The sequence below is a fragment of the Neoarius graeffei genome, chromosome 11 (assembly GCF_027579695.1).
Source record: "Neoarius graeffei isolate fNeoGra1 chromosome 11, fNeoGra1.pri, whole genome shotgun sequence".
In the NCBI taxonomy this organism is placed as follows: domain Eukaryota; kingdom Metazoa; phylum Chordata; class Actinopteri; order Siluriformes; family Ariidae; genus Neoarius; species Neoarius graeffei.
In genome coordinates this window covers 19623831-19647337 of record NC_083579.1, presented here as the reverse complement: position 1 = coordinate 19647337, position 23507 = coordinate 19623831, and the positions used below count along the sequence as shown (strand labels likewise).

The 23507-nt window shown below is 44.8% G+C and overlaps 1 protein-coding gene across 24 annotated transcripts in view; it reads left to right on the top strand.

The window, feature by feature from the left end:
* gphna (gephyrin a) overlaps window positions 1–23507 on the top strand; it is a 471572-nt gene that overhangs the window by 252025 nt on the left and 196040 nt on the right. For 15 of the 24 annotated variants that reach the window (XR_009655626.1, XM_060933582.1, XM_060933586.1 and 12 more), the window contains 2 exons: window positions 13898–13963; window positions 14414–14476. The exons of the other annotated variants lie outside the window; for them this stretch is intronic. Coding sequence is in view for 14 of the 15 variants with exons in the window: in XM_060933582.1 (XP_060789565.1) it covers window positions 13898–13963; window positions 14414–14476 (129 nt within the window). In the remaining variant the exon portion in view is untranslated. The remainder of the gene's footprint in view (window positions 1–13897; window positions 13964–14413; window positions 14477–23507) is intronic. 24 annotated transcript variants of the gene reach the window in all.

The following is a 23507-nucleotide window of genomic DNA, read 5'->3' as shown; positions in this document are numbered from 1 at the left end:
GGGCTCGAACCCAGGACCTTCTTGCTGTGAGGCGACAGCGCTAACCACTACACCTCTCTCTCTCTCTCTCTCTCTCTCTTTATATATATATATATATATATATATATATATATATATATATACACACACCATTTCCTACTCAAAGAAAAAAAATAAAACAGGGAAAGAGAGGAAGTGGAGTAGAGAAAAGAAGTGTTAGTGTTTAGGGTGTTAAACCTAATCTTCTGGCACGGTAACCGCGGCAGTTGGTTTGGCCAGAAAGCGTGCGCTATTATGGCCGAAGCTGTCAGGAACGCAGACCCCTTTATCCAGCTTGGCATATAGCATCGCTATTCGTTTGTGTAGCATGCATGTGATACCAGCAGAAAAGACCCAGCCACAGAGAAGAAGTCCCAACACAATCAGACTTAGGGCAGATTCGAGGTCAAGTGACCCTCTGACCCGGTTTTGGGAGACTATGGTCGAAATTCCATTCTGATCTACACTAAATTTCACCGTTTTGGTCCCTTCAACCAGCAATTGCTGTTGGAGGGTGTTACTGATCTCAAGATCATAACCTTCGAAGGTGTCTATCATCTCAATCTCCGAATCGTACCTGTCAGTACTAAGATGGTGTAGGGTGATGTCACCTATGTGAATGGTAGCTCCCTGTGGTACACTAAGGAACACCGTTTGGTTTGGGATCTTCATTCTTGTGGCTGTGTGGTGCTGGTTGTATGACATCAAGATTTCAGTTTTCGGAGTGTTAACAACCCACCGACTACCAGCTCTTTCTACTCTAGTTTCCATATCCTCGTCCTTTGCGGACATTTGACCTACACACTTTTGTTCGGGCGCTTTCGCCCTCAGACCGCACAGGCGATCTGTAGTGTCTCTAATAAATGGGTTGCTTGGGCAGACCCAGTGGATGTCTTTAGTGGAGGTGCACATCTCTAGGTTGGGAAGAAAATAGACAGAGGGGTTGTCGTCATGGTATGCTACCATGGGTGGTGTTTGTATGTGTATACGGACATTGTCCTTCCAGAAACCTACGTTGAGGACAGACTTGAGTCTATATATGTTGTTTCTCTCAATGATGGGTAGATTTCGTATGAAACTTATCTCGAAATCTTGTGGACTCACAAAAATGGGGATAGCACTGCCAAAACTATAGGCCAGGTGTATTTTTCGAGGAATGCACGTCTCTCATAGTAGTGGATATTAGTACAGTCTCTACCATGTCAAGGGGTGTGAGATATGATGGGACCTTGCCACTACTCAGGGAACTGATTGAGTCACCTACTCCTCTAAGCAGGTCTTGCATTAAATCCCTTACTACTCTGACGTATTTGATCTCGTTCTTGATTATTTCGGCCAATTTGTCTACAGTCTGCATAGTGTTATGGATTAGATCAGTATGCATGTTAACGGTTAGTATAGTTCCCTGCAGGGATTTGCCTAAGCCCTGCAGCTCTTCTTGTTGGATAAGCAATTTCTCTCGGATCTCTGGCATTTCCTTTTGCAGAATGCTAACTTCTTTTTTCAGCGTATTCAAACTGACTGTGTTGGCTGCAGAGAGACCAATAGAAAACAAGGATCCAATGGCAGATGCACCGATAATTAAACCCCCGAGGAACCTTTTCTGATGTGTTTTCCCGCTCAGTTCTTCCTCGGTGACTATGAATTTCTGTAACTGTTCTAGCATGTGGGTAGTGGTGCGTTTAGCGTGTTCAACTGCGTTGGCTATCTCGCCCTTTGGTCCGTAGTTATCGGTCGAAGGTAGCAGTGCCTTGAAGTGTTTGCGGTATACGACCCCTGGGTCTAGTCGGGTGTATACCTGTTGAGTGTGGATGCGACAGTTTGTAAGGAGCCCAGGAGCCTCTTGCAGGATGATGCCAGCTGGGGGGCCAGGCTCCACCACCTCACTTGACTGACTCAGTTGTAGGGTGAGGAAGATGCACAGGATTCCAAGGGAGTCCATTCTGTAACATACAGAAGGATTTTATTGGGTTGATACGTATGATCGGGAATGTTAGCATACACTTAAAGATAAGTGATGCATACAAGCTGGGTGGACGGGATGGCCTAATTATCAGTCAACCCCTTTTGGAGTGAGGACTGTTGAAAGGGTTTGATTTGATTGCTATGAACCCATCGGTAGGAGGGCGTCTGATTAGGTCTGGATGTCCTAATGTGGTACGCGACGGGGGACAGTTTTCCCACGATTTCGAAAGGTCCTGACCAGTGTGGTAGGAACTTCTTCGAGATGCCTACCGGCTTGGTAAAATTGAAGTAGAGGACTTTGTCGCCTATTTGGTATTCATGACGGGAGACTTTCCGATCGTAGTAGGCCTTTTGTCCTTTCACGCTCGTTTCGAGATTCTTTTGGGCCCATGCAAAGGTGGATTGTAGGTGGCGTTGTAGGTCGCTGACGTATTGACGTGTGGTGTATGCAGTGGCAATGCTCATGTCCTCTGGTCTGTATAGAAGATGCAGTGGGAGAACCATTTCTCGCCCAGTCATCATCTCAAAAGATGTGACTCCAGTGGTGCGATGAGGGGTGGACCTGATGGCCATTAGCACTAAGGGAAGTTTCACATCCCAATCTTTACCATGGTGAGTGACATACTTTCGCAGCATGCTCACAATGGTTTGATTGGCTCGTTCAACCTGACCAGAGGATTAAGGGTGGTACGCGATATGGAATTTCGCTTCAACGCCTAACATGTTCCACAGCGTAGCCATTACACCAGCAGTGAATCCCTTGTCTGAGTCGATGGATAGAGGAAGGCCCCAACGACTGAACACATGGTTCATGAGAAGGAGAGCAGTAGTTTCTGCTGTATCATTAGGGGCTGGTAGACACTCTATCCATTTTGTGAAAGCGCATGTGACGGTAAGGAGGTATTTGTTACCCCGGGAAGACTTTGGGACCGGACCGATCCAATCCATTTGGAGGTTGGACCAGGGAAAGGTAATTCCGCGACTTTGTAGGGGAGCTCTATTTAGCAGTGTGGATGGGCGGAATTGATAACAGACCAGGCATCCTTTGACATACTCTGTTACGTCTTTGATCATAAGAGGCCAATAGACTATTGTCTGGAGGGTCTTATAGGTGGCGTTAGCGCTCCTATGACCTCCACATGGACTGTCATGAGCATATTGCAAGACAATCCCCCTGTGGTCCTTGGGGACGACCCAGCGGGGTGGTCCTTGGCTATGAGGCACGTACACCAGGAGCCCTTTTTCAAGCTTCAGGCAACGCTGGAGGTTATGGAGGTGTTTTAGGTCTTTTGACTGTTTTAGTGCCACTTCTGATATGGGGAATGCCTCTGGGTCTGTGAGAAAGTTGCGAATCTGGCTAATATTTGGGTCCCTGTTCTGCATAGTTACCAGGTCCGCGTCGCCTGGTTGTCGACCTAAATGGACGGTCAACGACTGGGGTGTTAGTTCTTCGCGCCTGTCTCTAGCCTGTCGGCGAGTAATGGCGTTCACGACATGACACGGTTTCTCAGGGAGCCATCCTTCCTGGAACTCCCAGGGGGGGCCATTCACAGCACCCGCTTTGGCGAGGCAGTCAGCCTCATCGTTGCCAATTTTGTCAGGTCCAGGGACTTGAGAGTGCCCTTTCACCTTTTTCCAATATACCGTCATTCCTTTGCCTGCCACCAGTTTGTCACATGCCAGGAAAAGCTCCGAGTGTTTCACTACTTTTCCTCTCGCATTTTTCATGTCATGTATTTTTCAAGTGAGAAGTGAAACTGTGAGAAGTGAGAGATGAAACTGTGACGGGCATAGTTGGAGTCAGAGCAGATGACTAGTTGTTCAATGCCCGCTTCGCTGGCTTGCCGCAAAGCGATGAGCACTGCCGCTATCTCTGCATATTGGCTTGTCTTGGCTCCGATTTGGTATTGGTACTGTCCTTCCAGGGGACCTGTTGTCCAAACAATACCAACGCCGGCTCGCAGTTCATTCTCATGACGGGAGGAACAACTGTCCACATAGACCATGGGAAGGTCTTTGCACGAGTTATCGTCATAATAGTGGTGGTCTGACGGAAGGGAGGGTGTTGTTAAGAGGACAGGATTCTGTTCTGCCTCCTTTTCGCAATTGCAGTGTTGGCAGTCGGCTAAGCCTTGGCCCAGTGCCATCTTATGGTTTTGGGCATACTTCACCTCAATGTCGTAGCCCTGTAAGGCCATCATCCATGCCGCGATGCGACTATTGGACACTCTTCCGTCTCTTAGTCTTTGACTGTTCAAGAAAGAGACAGGTTGGTGAGATGTCTCTATCACCACTTTCTGACCACCAATGTAACTGGGGAAATGTTCGACGGCCCAAACGGTGGTCAAGAGGGCTTTCTCGCAGTCTGAGAATTTTAGCTCCACACTACTAAGTGAATGGCTAGCGTATGCAACGACTCGCCTGTCCTTATCATACTGCTGTGATAAGGCAGCACTTAGGCAGTGAGTGGAGAAACTGGCTTCAAGGTAAAATGCTTTGTCCTTGTCTGGGTAAACAAGGCAGGGGGCGGAGCACAATTTCTGCTTCATTTCTCTGAAAGCCTGTTCTTGAGGACCGTCCCACTGGAACTCCTTATCCTTCCGGAGAAGCTCGGTAAGTGGTCTCGCAATTTCTGCATAGTCCTCAATGAACTGCCTGGAGTAATTGCAGATGCCTAGGAAGCTCCTAAGTTCTGACACATTAGTGGGGGCTTGAATGTTTTGGATGGCTCAGATCCTCCCAGACTGGGGTTCGATGCCATCAGGCCCCACGAGCAGGCCAACGTATTCGACTTTTGTGTGACACCACTGGCCCTTAGTAATGGAGAGCTTGGCTCCAGCGTTAGCAAGCTGAGTAAGGACGTGTCGAATCTCAATTAAATGAGCTTCAAATGTTTGGGATCGGGTCAGAATGTTGTCAACATAAATCAGGTTTCCGCGAGCAGCAGCATCGCTCATGGCCTTGTGTAGGAATATGTTAAATTCCGCTGGTGAGTTGGAGTACCCAAAAGGGCATCGGTTCCAGGTGAACTGTCGATTTGCGAAAGAGAACGACAGTTTTTACTGGTCTTTAGGATCGACTTTCATCGTCCAGAATCCACTAGCCATGTCGGCAGTGGAGAAAAACTTAGCACCTCTCACCTTCGCGAGTTCCTGGTCGAGATGGATCATTGGCCATCTTGACAAAGGGACTTGCTTATTCAACTGTCTGTAGTCAATGGTGAGGCGCCATTTGCCGTTAGGTTTCAGCACGGGCCACAAAGGAGAATTGTATGTGGAATTACATTCTCGAATGATCTGCTTCTCTAGCAATGTGTTTATGACCTCTTGGATAGTCATAAGCTGCTAGAGGGATTTTGTACTGGCGCACAAATGTTGGTTGTGCATCCGGATCCGTGGGGATCCGTACGGTGTGGAGGTCGGTGACTCCGCAGTCATTAGAGTCCCGTGACCAAGTGTCTTTGAAGTCATAAAACAACTGGCAGAGTTGTTGTTTCTGAGAATCCGAGGTTAGGCTATCAGCCTTAGTAAGCTGTCGTTGGACCTCCAGGTCGAACCCTGGATACGGTTCATCTATTGAGGAGTCTACAGCGTCGGACGCAGGAGGGTTTTCCTCCGGCTGAGAGGAGAGTGCATATACCGTCATGCTCTCTTCGGTGTCAACTTTAGCCATGAAAACTCTGTCATCGTACAGCATATCGTGTAGCTCGATGCGAATCATGTTATGGGGGACAGTAAAGAAGGTAGTCCTACCATCTTCTGGTCCGACCAAAGAAAGAGGCAGTTCGCCTATGACTGGAATCGTTAGTTCAAAGTCATGGAATGATCTGTCTATCAACAGACCTAGGGGACAGCGCGCAGGCACGGTGACAGGAAAGTTGGTCAAGTTTTGCACCAGGATGTAAGGGGAACGATGGTTCAGTTCAAGCAGAGGAGTACCGCAAACTACTGAAGTTCGTCTGGAATTTGGTCTCCCGTGGTGCCTGGTTGATCAGTGTCTGCACGGATCTCGTCACAGCGGGCTCGTGCCTGTTTTGAGGGACTCACCAACGGGTGGGTCATGATTTGGGCCCACAATTGACTGCGACGACAATCAATGAGTGGCGCCAACCTATCAAGTAGGTCTTGGCCAATCAGTAGTTTTTCCATACCCACAGAGCTGACGTAGGTGGGATGTATGATTGACACACCTTGAAATGTGAGTCTCACCCACGCCATTCGTGTTACTGGGGCTTTGTTCTGTGTGAAGCTGATTAAGTTTATATTGCAGGGCTTTGTTGGAATTGGGTCACCTTGTGAGAGCCGTGTCTGAGAGATGGTGGCAAAGACTTTAGCACACATGAGCGTGATCTCCGATCCAGTATCCAGGAGGGCGTGGAGGGTGGTTATACCCTCGACCACCACGGTGGTGTAAATGCGCTTATCATTGCCCTTTCTAACCAGCTCGCCTAAGAATTGCATCAGAGGTGTGTTTTGTGGGTTTGCCTTCACCACCAGGGGGACTCTACATCCGGACCATCGCCTGCTGTTTCACAGAAATCTTCTCCCCATTTCACGAGATATACTCGTGGTTCTCGGCCTAGTCACGCCAACGGGCGGACTTCGCCATCCTTCTTGGGCTCTTCTGTTTTGTCGGTTGAGGAATTTGACTGGTTTTGTAACAGTTTCTTAAATTCAGCCAAGCAGGCCTTCAAAGAGTCCAGTTCTGAGTGGGACTCATCAGGTTGGTTCGAGTCACGGTGTCAGTTACCTTTACCCCTTTGTTTGGGCCTACGGTCGGCGCGCTCCTGCCGTTTCTGGCCGGAGCGGGGGTTACAATCTTGCCGCTTACCGCCTTGTTTCTTATGACTCTTTCCGTATGAGGAGCGATTGCCATAGCCACTATGGCCTTGTCCTCTGGCCTTCTTAGCCTTACCTTGCTGTTTCTTCCCTTCACCCTTATGATGGTTCGGTGAAGGACAGTTCAGACCGGAATTTCTCCGATTGGGTCCCCCTTTTGGAGCTTCCCTTCCTTCTAAGGTTAGTCGGGGCCCGTTTGCACCCTGAAGACTAAGGACTCTGGGATCATCGCCGTTCCTGTTTGCGGGTTTAACGATGGTCTCCCAGGTCATTTGGGCTAGCTGCCTAGTTTCCTTCATTGAGTAGCCATTTTGCCGACACATCAGTGTGACTTGATTCCGCACGCACGGGTGGAGGTTATGTAAGAAAAGGGATTTGAAGCCCCTATCTTCTAAACCTGGTGCGTTGCTACCCTGGAAGTAGGCGGTACGTAGCCGTCTATAATATTCACGAGGCGCCTCAGACCGTTTCTGCCTAATTTGTATTGCACACAACGTCGCGGAGGTTTCATCTGTGTACGGCGCATATTCTTCCCTCATGTAATTGCGAAGTTTCGAATAACTATCGCGAACGTTTGGTGGTAGTGTCTCTAAAAAGGCACGGACGCTGCTACTGGAGGTCTTCCAGACCAGTTTAAGCTTCTCTCGCGTTGTGGCTCTCGGTAGGTCCATCAGGCATCGGTCAATTTCTCATAAATAATCATTTACGTTGGTTCTCTTATTATCGGGATCGAATCGCTCGATCTTTGGCAAGTAGGTCAATTTGCCGTATGCGGAGGGCTTGGTGCGCGTCTTTACGCGACCCCCTTCGCTCTCCTGAGTGCTCACTATCTGAGCTACTCTGGAATTGCTCCCGTTCCGCATGAGAGTCGTAATCTGATTCACCTGAAGGCGGATCAGGGAAGCTGTAGCGCACTGACCTAGGTGTGCTACGGGCCTGGGCTCGGGATGAGCGCAGGGCGACTCCACCCTGGCTAGACGACAGCGGAGTCGTGTAGCGAGTTGATGGAGGTTGGCGGGGCGCCTGGTGCTCGACCAGGTAATCCTCGGTGTCCAGTTCGGATGCCTCTTCCCGCTCTAAACTTTGACGCATGGTTGGGGGTCTCTCACGCCCCTCGCGCCCTTCTTTGGGGTTCTGCTCCTTGGCAGCCCTTCTGGCGCCTTTCTCGGCTTTCTCTAGCCTTTCGGCACACTCCTCAAGGGAGTCCTTCAAGAGGCTATGCTCCCTAGATAAATCATTGACCTTGGCTGTCAGCTCAGCGTTGCTGGAGGTCAGTCTATCAACCTCTCCGCGCAGGGATCTGATCTGTTGATCAGTATCCTGGAAGTGTAACAGGAATAGTTTACCTAGTGCATCTTGGACACTGATTGTTGTTCTCTTTGGATGTCTCATTTGTGTTATTGAGTTGATTATGCTAGCTTGGCACTCATGCCTACTCATGCCCCTAATGGTTGCCCTATTGGAGTCAGAGCAGTGAATGAGGTCTGCGATGACCTCAAAAAGGGAAACGTCTTGCTCATTGTCTTCAGTCTCTGAGACACGAGGGGATGCCATTTTATTTAGATTGGGTATTGGGTAATTAACCAATCAATGAGTTAATTATTAATCAATTAGGATTAATTACTATTTATGTAATTAATTAACAAGGTTTAATTGGTTGGAGATGTTCTCTTATCCTAAGTTATCAATAGGTTGTTAGAATTTGTGATATGGTTATCACACTCCTGTTTAACACACCTGGGGATATACTTAGCAGTACTGAATCTGCTGTAACAATACTCAAGAAGTCGACGAACCAATCTCCTCACACGGGGCACCACTTATGTAGGTGTAATTAATGATTGTGTATTCAAGATTGGATAAGTGATCAATCTTTAATAATTACATGAAATCAGTCTCATTAAATTTGAAGGTTAATAGTTAAAATGAATCAATCCTATTGAATCGTTTAATTTGACTCATTTGAATTGAATCATACCATAGAATCAGTCTCATTGAATTGGTTGAAGTGAATAATTCAAATGAATCATCCAGTGAGTCATTCGGTGAATCACTCAGTGAATCATTCAGTGAATCAAGTGAATCATTTAGTGAATCATTTAAAGAATCAATTGAAGAATCGTTTAAAATTTGATAATTCAAATTTATCACTTACCAAACTGCATCTAATTATTCATACATCTTAAGAGTTCTTTTGCGATGTGGGCGACTTCAAAAGTATTTAGAACAGCAGATAGACACCACACAATTTCAATAATAATGGAGCTTATTATAAAAAGATATAAAAAAAGAAATTAATAAAAAAAGGGAAAAATAAGAATTTTATAATTGAATGGCAACAGAATGAAATCTTTATAACAGAGTAGGTCTCTGTGTATGTGTGTGTGTGTGTGGGTGTAGCCGAGTGATTAGCTATATGGCTACACTAGACACCATGTGGTCATGTTTAGCTTTGTGGCTAACAGACAAAGAGGCTAGGCCTAGTGGTGATTAGCTATATATGCTAACTAGACAAAGAAAAGCTAGGCCTAGTGAACTATGTGTGTCAAAACCAGAAATTAATGATTAAAATACATTCAAAAAGTCATCTGTAGTTTATATGGCTTTAAATGTAAACAGGAGAATTACTATCAAGGTTGAATTAAACTTAGGACTTATGGTATTTATCTAATACTGATACATAGGAGGTTGGCTCCTGTGGCCAACTCCACATGTTCGTGGGGGAGTAGTTAAGACACCCCCCCCCCCCCCCCCCCAGGAATGTGGTCGTACCAGGCAGAGCCTGGTATATTTATCTAATCTGAGATCAGAGGACCTCGTGTTTAACAAAGGGAGAGGAGGAGGGGCTCTTCCTAAGCATGCAAAGGCCCTTTCTGGAGGCAAAACATTCTGAAATCTTAATGAGGTCACAATATGAGTGAGTTAAATGAAATTAGAATGTTAGAAGAGAGATAGCATGCAAGAATTTATTGATTAACCAAATTAAAATCAATAGTACCAAATAATAGAGAATCAATAATAATACGGTGTGCACACTTATTCCTGAATATAATTTCACACTTAGTGAATTAATTACTGACTAGACTAATATTATTTTGCCCAGTGCCAGCCTTAATTCAAAAGTCTCGCCTTTCTGGAGAAAGCGGAGAATCTCTGACGAATCAGATGTTCACAGGAGCCTGGAGAGGTTCTTTGGAGAAGCTTCGTAGTTCGTGAGAAGAAAGTTCTGTGCATGAGTCTAAAGAAGTGGAAACCCGCCGTTCTTCTTTAAAACTCAGTAAACTGCCTTCACTTGCAGTGGCGCGCTCTTAAAAGAAAATGGAGAAAAAAACGGTTTTTAACTTGTGTGAGTTGAAGCTCGTGTGTTTCCGGTATCTGCCGTGATCAGGAGCAGACACAAAGAGGAAATCGCGTTGGAGCGTGTTTCGGACGGTTCGATGGTGAATCTCTTTATCTGGTCCGTCCCCTACGGAGTTCAGACACAAAAGAGGAAGATGGCTGATTTCCAACTCTTTTTGGGAAGAAGATGGGTTGTGCAGGAGGAGCTGTGAGTGAATGGTCCCACCCAGCGTGATGTGATCATGCGGAAGTTGTAGTTCTTAGACCCAAGATGGCGGCATGATACCTACACCAAGTTGGAGGTAGTGTCTAAAATGGCAAAAACAGAATTCACAAAACTCAGTGCAGCACTCACAGCTAGTACTCAGAAAACAGAGAATGAATGGGATATGTTGCTGAAGGCCATTAAAACCATTATCACAGAAGAAGTTAAAAACCAAAGTATTACACAACTGGAAGAAATTCATTTCATGGTCGAATAGTTACAAGCCGAGGTACAGCAGGAGATCTTGTCCCAGAGGAGGGCTGTTGCAGCAGACTGTGGACACCTGTCACAGAACATGGACAGCGGTGTTAGAATTACCAACCAAATAAACACATCTTTAGGACATCTACCAGCACACATAACAAAAGAGTACAACATACTTACCAACAAGATAACAGAGTTAGAGAAAAAGATTGAGCAACACGTCTCAACCATATCTCCTCTTACTGGCATGAGGCCATCAGTAACCCCACATACTACAGCTATAGCCACTCCAGCTTCACTGCCCAGCCACTCCAGCTTCATGCACACCACGTCACCTACTGGAACAAAGTCTGGTCATCTAAAAGTTCTAAAACTGTCATTTCCTACCTTTGGCAAGGCAAGCGACGATCCAGACCCTGTCCTTTACCTCTCTAAGTGCCGTGACTTTCTAGCCATTTACCCTCTGTCTGATGCAGAGATTTTGGCTACCTTTCAAACTGTCCTGCACGGCACAGCCAGAGATTGGTGGGAGATTGCCATGACTGAGGTCCTTACCTGGGCCCAGTTCCAGAAAAAGTTTGTCAGTGTTCCTGTCTGAGGATTACGAAGAGGAGCTCACGGACCGAGTACGAAACCGACGGCAGAAAGAAAACGAGTCCATTCGTGATTTTGCCTTCTCTCACCGTGCCCTTTGTAAACAATGGAAACCCACCATCACTGAGGCTGAGATAGTGAAACTCATTCTAAAAAATGTCAAACCACGGCTGGCTACCTACCTACGGGGTCGGGCTCAGAATGTTGAAGAGTTGGTGAAGCTCGGCCATCAGCTGGAAAAAGACTTAGAACAACAGTCCTTGTATGAAACACAGCATGGTACGCATGACAAAAGTGCACAGAGGGCGAAAAACACTCCCAAATCTACAGACTTGGACACACCTTCTATTACATACTGGTGCTGTAAAGGTCAACATCCACCTGGTTCTTGCCCTCAATACCAACCATCTCCTGGAGGCCATCAGTCCACACAACACCGTCCCAAGAACACGTCTCGACCATCTAAGCCAGCACAGCAGGGCAATGGCAACATCAACCTTACCACTACAAAGAGTTCTAAGAACCAGATCAAAGGTATGTCTACCACAACACCGGGAAGCACCTTCAGTATTCCCTGGCAGCTGGTAGTCACAGTCAACATCGGCCCTTGGAATGGCAGGGCTATCATTGATACTGGGGCAAGCTACACACTCATCCACGAACAGGTCTGGAAAGCTCTCAAAAGGCCCAAGGAAGACCTGGAGCCTTGGACAAGCGGACCTCTCTTCCTTGCTAATGGAGAGACTGAGATGCCCCTTGGAAAGGCTGAAGTAACCATCAACTTCGTGAGGTTTCATGCACGTATGAGGTGGCAGTCCTGTCCCCAAAAGCTTTGGCCTGCAAAGCAGTTCTTGGCCTCGATTACTTGTATCACAGCGGACTGCAAATCCGTGCAGCTGACTGTCAGTACAGTTTCAAGGGGAGACCAGAGAGATATCTGTTCCAGCAGAATGATGAACAAACCACCCTTTACACTGCACCACTCGGGGCTACTCTTATGTCTTGCATACCCCCTCCTTGCTTGGCCCCACAGCCTGTGGCACTCACCGCTCAAGACTACATCGATCTTGCAGTAGAAAATGCCGAGGTGAAAGAGTGGGAGAAGGCTGGTCTTAGACAGCTTCTGGAGTCCAAACCAAATCTATGTTCTTTGAAGCCAGGAAGGACTGACGTGTTAAAGCACCACATCCATACCACCAGTGAAGTGCCGATCAAGCAAAAACCCTACAGGATGTCTGCGCAAAAACGTCAAGTCGTGGAGCAGCATCTGAAGGACATGCTTGATCAAGGTGTGATCGAACCATCCTACTCTGGGTGGACCTCACCCGTCGTCCTTGTCCCAAAGAAATGTGGAACACTCAGGTTCTGTGTTGATTACAGGAAGTTAAATGCAGTCGGAGAAACCGACGCATACCCACTGCCCAACATCAACGAACTTCTAGAATCACTTGCCGGCTCCACGGTCTTCTCCACTCTAGACCTAAACAGTGGCTATTGGCAGGTCGCCATGGACGCCCAAGACAGCTTTTGTGACCCACATGGGCACTTTCCAGTTCAGAGTCATGCCTTTTGGACTCAAAAATGCCCCAGCCAGTTTCCAATGCTTAATGGATCTGGTGTTGGCTGAACTGAAAGGAAAAGTGTGTCTAGCAAGGGCGTAGGTTTACATATGGACCATAGGGACATGTCACAACCAATATTTTAGGATGGCAAAATAGTTCCTACCAATATTTAGCATTTTATATAACAAAATATGAATTTATTCACATATTTTTTGCGAGCTCAATAGTAGGCTATAATCTTTGTCACTAGTTTTTTCGACGTGCCAGAGTGACAGGGTTATCCATGCTGCAAGTTCATTGGCTGAAACAGAGTCTGCAGGCTCACGTTCTCCTCACATGGACGTAAACAAAGGGCTTCTAGTGGTGGTAACGACGAAGAGACCACAGGCCCGTGTGTTGTGCTGATAACGTAAGTCATCTGTGATAGCCTGCTACTGTGTGTCTTCAGAAAAGTGTACAACTTAACATTACTGTTACTTTGGTATTCAAACTCATTTTGTCCGATTATCTGCTTTGTAGATAACCTAGACAATGCCACCAAAAAAGAAAAGATATACAGAGCTATTTCAACACACAGAGTAAGTAGTGCCCAGAACAGGTTGACATTATTTAGCTATAGCCTACAACGCGATGCAAACTTATCATTGCAAAATGTTATAGGCTAGGCTACCACCAGTCTTTCTACTGTGGAAAATTGTGAGACTGCTACTGAGCCTACATATTAATGACAAGGGATAATAATATTAACCATGCAATTCATGCCAAAATGCTAACCATCTCCCGTTTTGCTGTAGAAATTGGTAGGCTAAAGTTAGTGTAGCCTGTTACTAAGGCTACTATTAAAGCTGACACTATGAAAGCTAATTAATGAATCATTTGTGTACAGGAAAGTCAGCATAAGGCCGATGCAAACCTAGAACAGGTTAATGAGGAATCAGTGCTTGAGGTGGGGATGTCATCATGTCATATTAATATAGTCATGTCAAGTCATGCCATAATTTCGGTTGTTTTATTAGTAGCTTAGTCCAAATACATTTGCATGATAAAAGGTGTATTCCTACTAATGTTAGGTTTCTGGTTAATTTTCATTAACATATTATTTGATCACATAGGAAACTCAGAAATCCAGTACAAAGGATCAAGAGCAGGTTGAGAGAGAAGAAGCTGGAGGGCTTCAGGTGAGGTCTGAATGTTAAGGCATTTAGAAGCATCAAAGGATTAGCAATGAAACGGAAGGATCTTTGGAAAATTAGGACTATGTGTTTTGGTTGTGATGTATTTTGAATAGGCTAGCAGAAAAATGTTAGTTTATTTCCTTAATATTTCAAATTGATGTGAAATAAATGTAGGTGTAATACATAGAACTATGTATCCCAAGATATATATATATATATATATATATATATATATATATATATATATATATGTGTGTGTGTGTGTGTGTGTGTATGTATGTATGTGTGTGTATATATATATATACACACACACACATATACACATATATATATATATATATATATATATATATATATATATATAATGTGTATATATGTGTGTGTGTGTGTGTGTATGTATGTATGTATATATATATATATAATGTGTGTATGTATATGTGTGTGTGTGTTCAGACATCCTGTGAAGATACTATAGGACAGGTACAGTCAGAGGTGGCTGAAACTACAGGGCTCCAGGTGAGATTTTGATTCTGTGATGGGAGATACTATGCATTACAAGCAAATTATTTTAGTTAACCTACTTCGTTGTTAGTGTTACTCTTTATAAAATCTTGCTACTGTGAATACAGACCAGGTTAAGTTTTGTTTGCTCTCTAGGAGACAGTCAGTGTGAGTGACAGTGACTCTCAAGCAAGTCAGTGTAGCAGTGACAGTGTGGACTGTACGTGGTCAAGCTGTTCAAATAGTACTTGGTCAGTATGAGGCTGTCTTGACCAGTCTGGAGGAAATGGCTGCAGTTAGTTCTGACACCGGCACTAGGGCCAGTGGTCTCCTAGAACACTTTCAGAAGGGCAAGACAGTTCTTGGACTGCTTCTAGCCACAGAGGTGCTCGGAGAGCTAGAGCGTTTAAGCAGGTCTCTGCAAAACCGCTCCCAAACAATTGGAGGTATGCAGACTGCTGTTGGCTATGTAAGGTCGACTCTTCAAGACAAAAGGAGTGAGGAGAAGTTTACAGAGTTGTTTGAGAAGGCAGTGTTAATGGTTGATACTCTGGGAATTGAACTAATTGAAATCCCTCACCAAAGAACCCCCCCCACACACACACACGCACACACAAAAGATTCACTGGTGTAATGTTAAAGATGGAAGATATCAACAGGCAAATCTACCTTGATAACAACTACTCCCCAGAGCTGCAAAGAAAACATGCTCAGGTCAGATATGTTATTAAACAGCTGAAGCAGAAGCAGAAGAATGTTAAAGCGAGGTGTCTGTACCTGGCGCAGCTGAGGATGGTAGTGGGCTCCGAGGAGAAGACCTTCCAGACGCTGATGGACGCAGCACCGACACTTCGGGACATGAATATCCATATCAGGATTGATGAGCGGGATAAAATGGAAAGAGCACTGACCAGGCATAGATGGGAGAGACAGGACAGCCGAGGCCGCCGGAGAAACACGAACATCCTGCTCACAGAAGATGAGTGCAGGTTCTTTTTCCCTTGAAGTGACTGAATTGGCATAAGTAAGTCGGCCTTACTGAAGTGAGGCTGACTTAACATTTAAACAGTTACAGATTTGCCATGAATACGTTTTCTATATGGCTAATTGTTTTCATTTTTGTTTTCATTTTTTAAAAATCTCCTTCTCACCCCCGGCGGGGGGGTGGTATCCATGTCATCCTCAAGCTCGGGTCCTCTACCAGAGGCCTGGGAGTTTGAGGGTTCTGCGCAGTATCTTCGATGTTCCTAGGACTGCGCTCTTCTGGACTGAGGCTTCAGATGTTGTTCCTGGGATTTGCTGGAGCCACTCTCCCAGTTTGGGGGTTACTGCCCCAAGTGCCCCCACTACCACGGGGACCACGCAACCCTTGACCTTCCACATCCGTTCCAGCTGCTCTTTCAACCCTTGATACTTCTCAAGTTTCTCATGTTCCTTCTTCCTGATGTTGGCGTCAGCTGGGATCGCCACATCTATCACCACCACCCTCTTCTGCTCTTTGTCCACCACCACTATGTCCGGTTGGTTAGCCAGGATCTGTTTGTCAGTCTGGAAGCTGAAGTCCCACAGAATCTTGGCCCTGTTGTTCTCAGCCACCTTCTGTGGTATGGCCCATTGGGACTTGGGTATTTCTATTCCATACTGGTTGCAGATGTTCCTGTATACTATCCCAGCCACTTGGTTGTGCCTCTCCATGTACGCTGATCCAGCTAGCATCTTACACCCTGCTACTATGTGCTGGACTGTTTCAGGGGCTTCTTTGCACAGTCTGCATCTTGGGTCTGATCTACTCTGGTAGATCCTGGCCTCTATGGCTCTTGTGCTTATGGCCTGTTCTTGTGCTGCCATGATTAGTGCCTCTGTGCTGTCTGTCAGTCCTGCATTATCCAGCCACTGGTAGGATTTCTTGATATCAGCCACTTCCTCTATCTGACGGTGGTACATGCCATGTAGGGGTTTGTCTCTCCAGGTTGTCTGGTCCTCCTCCTCCTCTGCACTCTCATCAGGGTTCTGCTGCCTGAGACATTCACTTAGCAGTTCATCCTTTGGGGCCATCTTTCTGATGTATTCTCGGATTTTTGATGTTTCATCCTGGACCGTGGTCTTGACGCTCACTAGCCCTCGGCCTCCCTCTTTCCGCTTAGTGTATAGTCTCAGGGTGCTGGACTTGGGGTGGAACCCTCCATGCATGGTGAGGAGCTTTCTAGTCTTGATATCTGTGGCTTCTATCTCCTCCTTTGGCCAGTTTATGATACCAGCGGGGTATCTGATGACTGGTAGTGCGTACATGTTGATGGCTCGGACCTTGTTTTTACCATTCAGCTGACTTTTCAGGACCTGCCTTACTCTCTGGAGGTATTTGGCTGTGGTTGACTTCCTTGTGGCCTCTTCATGGTTTCCATTAGCCTGTGGGATGCCAAGGTACTTGTAGCTGTCTTGGATATCACCTATGTTGCCCTCTGGTAGGTCAATCCCTTCAGTCCGGATCATCTTGCCTCTCTTTGAGACCATCCGGCCACACTTGTCCAATCCGAATGACATCCCTATGTCATCGCTGTAGATCCGGGTGGTGTGGATCAGCGAGTCTATTTCTCGCTCGTTCCTGGCATACAGCTTGATGTCATCCATGTAGAGCAGGTGGCTGATTGTTGCCCCACTACGGAATCGGTACCCGTAGCCGCTCTTCGTGATGATCTGACTGAGGGGGTTCAGGCCTATGCAGAACAGCAGTGGTGATAGCGCATCTCCTTGGTATATGCCGCACTTGATGTTGACTTGGGCAATGGGTTTTGAGTTGGCCTCTAGGGTTGTCTTCCACATTTCCATTGAGTTCTGTATGAAGGTCCTTAGGTTCCTGTTGATCTTATACAGTTCCAGACATTCCAGTATCCATGTGTGTGGCATTGAGTCATAGGCTTTCTTGTAGTCAATCCAGGCAGTGCACAGGTTGGTCTGTCTCTTCTTACAGTCTCGGGCGACTGTTCTATCGGCCAGTAGCTGGTGCTTGGCTCCTCTGGTGTTACTGCCAATTCCTTTCTGTGCCTCGCTCATGTATTGAGCCACATGCTTACTCATTTTTGCCGCAATGATGCCTGACAGGGCCTTCCATGTTGTGCAGAGACAGGTAATTGGCCGGTAGTTGGATGGGATGGGTCCCTTCTGGGGGTCCTTCATGATTAGGACTGTCCTGCCTTGGGTTAGCCATTCTGGGTGGGTTCCATCCCTCAGCAGCTGGTTCATCTGTGCTGCTAGGCGTTCATGGAGTGCAGTTAGCTTCTTCAGCCAGTACGTATGGATCATATCGGGGCCTGGTGCTGTCCAGCTCTTCATCTTTGACACTCTTTCTTGGACGTCTGCCATTGAGATGGTTACTGGTTCTTGTTCTGGGAGGTTGCTGTGGTCAGCTCTTAGGTCCACTAACCATCGGGCATCGGTGTTGTGTGATGCCTTTCTTTCCCATATGTCTTTCCAGTATTTTTCCACCTCAGCTCTTGGTGGGTCTGACCGGTTGTTGTTCCCCTGCCATTGAGAGTACACCTTGGCTGGTTCAGTGGAGAACAGCTTGTTTATTCTCCTGGCCTCTCCCTCCTTGGTGTATCTCTTCAACCGGGTGGCCAGAGCTGTTAGTCGCTGTTTGGCAGTTTCGAGTGCCTCTGGTATGGAGAGTGAGTTGTACTTCCTGGGTGCCCCTTTATTCACCATGTTCCCTTTCTGTAGTTCAGCTAGCTGGCTAACTTCTCTCCTTGCTGCCTTTATCTTGGCCTCTAATCGTCTCTTCCATGGTGGATACTGTTTGTTATGTCCCGAGCCCACCTTGTGTCCAAGCATCTCCATGATTACTGTTGCTGTACTGTGTATCAGCTTGTTGGTCTCAGTGATGGTTCTTGTGGAGATTGTCTTCAGAGCAGCATTCACATCTACCAGTAGATCTTCTGAAGGTACTTGGCAACTCAGCTTCGGTATTCGTCGGGGGCTCCAGGTTTCCAGTTGGGTCACGATCTTCCTTCTCAGGTCAGCAGCTCTTGTGTTGAGGCTGTTAGCTGTTGGGGCTTGGTACCCAATCTCTGGTTGTGGGGATGATGACATCTCCCCCCTGACCTGTCTTCCTGGCTCCCCCTTGCCGTAGCATCGTTGTTGTATTTCATTAATCTCTAGTTGTGATAGCAGATTTCGATTATGGATGTTGGAACACTGGGCTAATAGCTGTTTCTTTGTTAGCCTTGATTGTGGGTTTCGAAGTATCCAATGGTCCCACATTCTCTGCATGTATCCCCTCTCTCTGGGATTGCTTGTATAGTAGCATTCCAGCAAATCCGTATTTTCTGTCCTCGTCCATCGATGTCTTGTTCCAGTAGCCCATTTCTCATCAGTTTGCCCTGGTTCCCTAGCAACTGACGCAGACCTTGTTGACCCGGGCGACGTCTGAGCCGGTATGACTCTATCAGTTATGTTTTCACTCATTCCTGAGGTAGGCTGATATATCATGAGGGGTTTTGCCTAAGGACCCTTACTGGATGATGTTTTGCCCCGATCGGGATTCGAACCCCGATCTCCTGCGTCGTAGTCAGTGAGCATTACCACTGTACTATCCAGCTGATTCATTTTTATATATATATATATATATATATATATATATATATATATATATATATATGTGTGTTTATAATGTTATTAATATTTCAAACTTGTTGAGACCAGAATGATAGAGTTGTATAATAGCTGGTTGTTTTGGTTTGCGGTGACAGCGGTTGCAAATGACTTAACATGAGTGAATTACACTCAACCTTTGGGTCACAGCAGTGCACCCCATGGAGGGGGACTGTATCCCGGAGGGATTTCGCCACTCTCCGCCCAGTTACAAATGGGAACTGGCCACTAATGGAGAAGGGCTGGTTGAGGACTTGGAAGTCATAACTATATGTTTATTTTCTGTTCAGTTCTATGTTCATTCCTTGACATTTATTATCTGTGATCCTGCACTTAACATTTATATCTTGATCAGAAGGCATTGTAATGACAGTAAGGACTAAAGGTTCTGTTATATGGATAATTTGAATGTAGTGAGTTATAACATCAGGGGTCTGGGAAATCCAATTAAGAGGAAAAAAATACTTAACCAGCTCAAGACATTACAATGTTCAGTTGCAATGCTACAGGAGACTCACCTGTCTGAGGCAGAACACCTTAAATTAAAGAGGGAATGGGTGGAACAAATATACAGTGCATCATATGAGAAAGGGAGGAAGAGGGGGGTAGCTATTCTATTTAGTAGATCAGTTTTCTTCAGTAGTGAAAAAGTAATTAAGGACAAAGAAGGCAGATACATTATGGTAAGAGGTACAATTGGGGAAAATAGATTTATCTTTTTGAATTTGTATGCACCAAATGAGGACTGTCCATATTTTTTTTAAGAAAATAGCTTCCATATTGGCAGACAAAGGTCAGGGAATAGTTGTAGCTGGTGGGGATTATAACTGTGTACTAAATTCAAATGTGGACCGACTACCAGTGGAGAAGGGGCCCCAATCTAGAAAAGCAACTTCGGTCCTGGGAATGATGGATGGACTGGGGCTGATAGATGTATGGCGATATCACCATCCCAGAGATAGAGACTACACATATATGTCCCTAGCTCATGGTAGTTACTCTAGTCTAGATATGTTCTGTGTGTCAAAGGTTGATATACATAGGGTGATGGAATGTGAGATAAAACCCATTACTTTGTCAGACCATGCCCCTGTCACAATGAAAATAAAACTAGGTCAAGAAAGACAATTCAGATATTGGAGACTTAATGTCTCAATACTGAACAAGCCCCTAATCCAACAGGAACTACGTGATAAACTGAAAGAATATATTGAAATAAATGATACTGGAGATGTTGCTCCTTCTGTTTTATGGGATGGTGCTAAAGCTGTTATGAGGGGACATATTATCCAAATTACTTCCAGGATTAAAAAACAAAGGGAAGCCAGGAGATTAGAACTGGAGACTGAAATTATAAGGTTGGAAAAAATACACAAAATATCAAGGAATAGAATCATATTAGAATCATTAAAACAGGAAAGACAAAAACTAGATGAGTTATTAACATATAAAGCAGAGGGAATGCTAAGATTTACAAAAGGTAAATACTATGAACAGGGTAATAGAGCAAGTAGGCTCCTGGCATTTCAGTTAAGGAAAGCTCAAGCTAGCCGTGTTGTGCCAAAAATTAAACACCCTGATACTAATAGACCCACATCTATGCCAAACGAAATAGCGGATTCATTTGCTTCATATTATAAAAAGCTATACCAAGGACAGGAATTAGCAGGAAGAAATGAGAAGATATCAAACCTTTTTGATTTAATCAATTTGAACAAACTATCACATGAGGAGGCCCAGATGTTGTGTTCACCCATAACTGCAGAGGAAATAATAGCAAATATTAAAAGGTTAAAGAATAATAGATCTCCAGGGGTAGACGGCTTCCCGGGGGAATACTATAAAATGTTTGTTAATGAGTTAGCTCCAATCCTATGTCAAGTATATAATTATGCACTGGACAAAGGAGATCCCCCGAATCCTGGTCAGAGGCAATTATTACTGTTATACATAAAGAGGGGAAAGATCCCACTCAATGTATGAGCTATCAGCCTGTAAGTTTGCTCTGTCAGGACCTAAAAATCTTGACCTCTATCCTGGCTAACAGAATACAAAGATATATTAAGAAACTAATTAAGCCAGATCAAACAGGGTTCATTACCGGACGCCAGGGCACCAATAATGTAAGAAGAGCTCTAAATCTACAAAGTATTGCTGCTGACAGAGAAATTCCATCAATGCTTCTCAGCTTAGATGCTGAGAAAGCTTTTGATAGGCTGGATTGGACATTTCTAGAACAGACACTGACACATATGGGTTTTAATCAAACATTTCTTAGCTGGATTAAAGTGTTCTATACGAACCCGAGATCGAGAGTTAGAGTTAATGGCCAATGTTCTGAATTTTTTGAGTTGGGAAGGGGGACTAGGCAAGGGGACTCACTATCACCAGTACTATTCGCTCTTAGTATCGAACCCTTAGCTGAATTAATTAGAAGTAATCCCCATATACAAGGAATAAGAGATGAGGGTGGTAATCAACATAAGATAGCTTTATATGCTGACGATATATTATTATTTATTGAAAACCCTATCACCTCAATTCCGGCTCTTTTACAAAATCTCAATGAATATGGTCAAGTGTCTGGTTATAAAATAAACTGCTCCAAGTCGGAAGCAATGATGATCTCTGGGACTTGGCCTAGCTAGCTGGATGATACAGTGTCCTTTCGTCAATCTAAACAGGGCTTTAAATATCTAGGGGTCACACTCACTCTCCAAATAACATGATTGTATCAGCCAAATTATAAAAAAATATTTGACACAATGAGAGATGATCTGGTGAGGTGGGATGTGCTGCCCCTGTCTCTACTGGGTAGGGTGGAGGCTGTTAAAATGAGTCTCCTGCCAAGACTTTTATTCTTGTTTCAGTATCTTCCAATCAGGATTCCGACATCAGCTTTTAATATGTTAGACAGGCTTATATCTAAATTTATATGGCAGAATAGGAGACCAAGAGTGAGACTTAAAACACTTACTCTCAGGAAGGATGGGGCGGCCTTGGCCTCCCTAATATAAAACACTACTACTGGGCAGCGCAATTAAATGCGATAGTAGCCTGGATTAGTATGGATACAGAGACAGGATGGGTTGATATAGAACAAAATTCACTACCAGGCATACCTTTATCTGTTTTGGCTTTCCTTAGTAAGCAGTCTCAAAAGAAGGTGACAATTAAGAATATATGGGTGAAACACACCTTAAATGTGTGGTTGACAGTTCAAAAGAGAATTAGGGGGTCAGATGCCCTTTCGAGGGCCATGCAAATAGTTGGAAACCCAGAATTTCCACCTTCAATTACTGATATCACTTTTAAGAGATGGGCACAAATAGACTTAAAGATTATTGATCAATTATTTTGTAATATTTTACAGCCATTTTCATATTTCCAGGATAAATTCTTATTAGCCCAAACTGATATGTTTAGGTATTTTCAGATTAGGCATTACATTATGAACCATAAAGATTGGAATACAATTAAAAATACTCCAACAAACATGGAAAAATACTTCATCAATATAATCAAACATAAGTCACCTACCAAAAATCATGTCTCTCATATTTATCAAAACTTGATGTTGGACATACCAGGTAATACTTTTTACATTAAAAGGAAATGGGAGCTAGAACTAAACATCGTGATTGAGGACGATGACTGGGAAAAAATACGTATGAGATGTCACAAGGGCATTAATAGTAACATGTGGAAGGAGTTTGATTGGAAGATGAAGACAAGATTCTTTAAGACACCCTTGGTGGTTTCAACATTTATAAATGATCCTGATGTAATGAACTGCTGGAGGGAGTGTGGAAAGGTCGGAGACCATTCACATATATTCTGGGATTGCCCAGAGATAATTTTTTTCTGGCCAGGCATAAAGAATGAGAGAGATAAAATTTTGGACATTGACTTATCATTTAACCCAAGTCAATTCCTACTCGATCAGACTCCTGAAAACATGTACACTAAAGACCAACAGTATTTGTTGCATATACTATTGATGACAGCAAGAAAAATAGTGACATTAAAATGGAGGAAACCACAGCCACCTACAGTGACTCAGTGGAAACAGAAGCTGAGGGAGGTGTATGAAATGGAGGCTTTGTCTGCTCAACTACAATTGAGGTCTGATGTCTTTTTGAGGAGATGGTCACCTGTAGTAGATTACCTCTTTACTTGAGAGAATACCCAAATTATGTGCCTTGATGTTGTTGGTTTTTTTTTTTTTTGCTCTCTGAGTGCTGCAGTGTCAAATATGTCTGTTATTTACACTGCTAGTCTTGTCAAGGAATTTCATGTTCTGTACTGGTGTTGTTTAATAAAAAATTAAAGTTAAAAAAAAAAAAAGATTCACTGGTGGGGCGAGACACCATAAGTCAGACACCAGAGGAATACTACA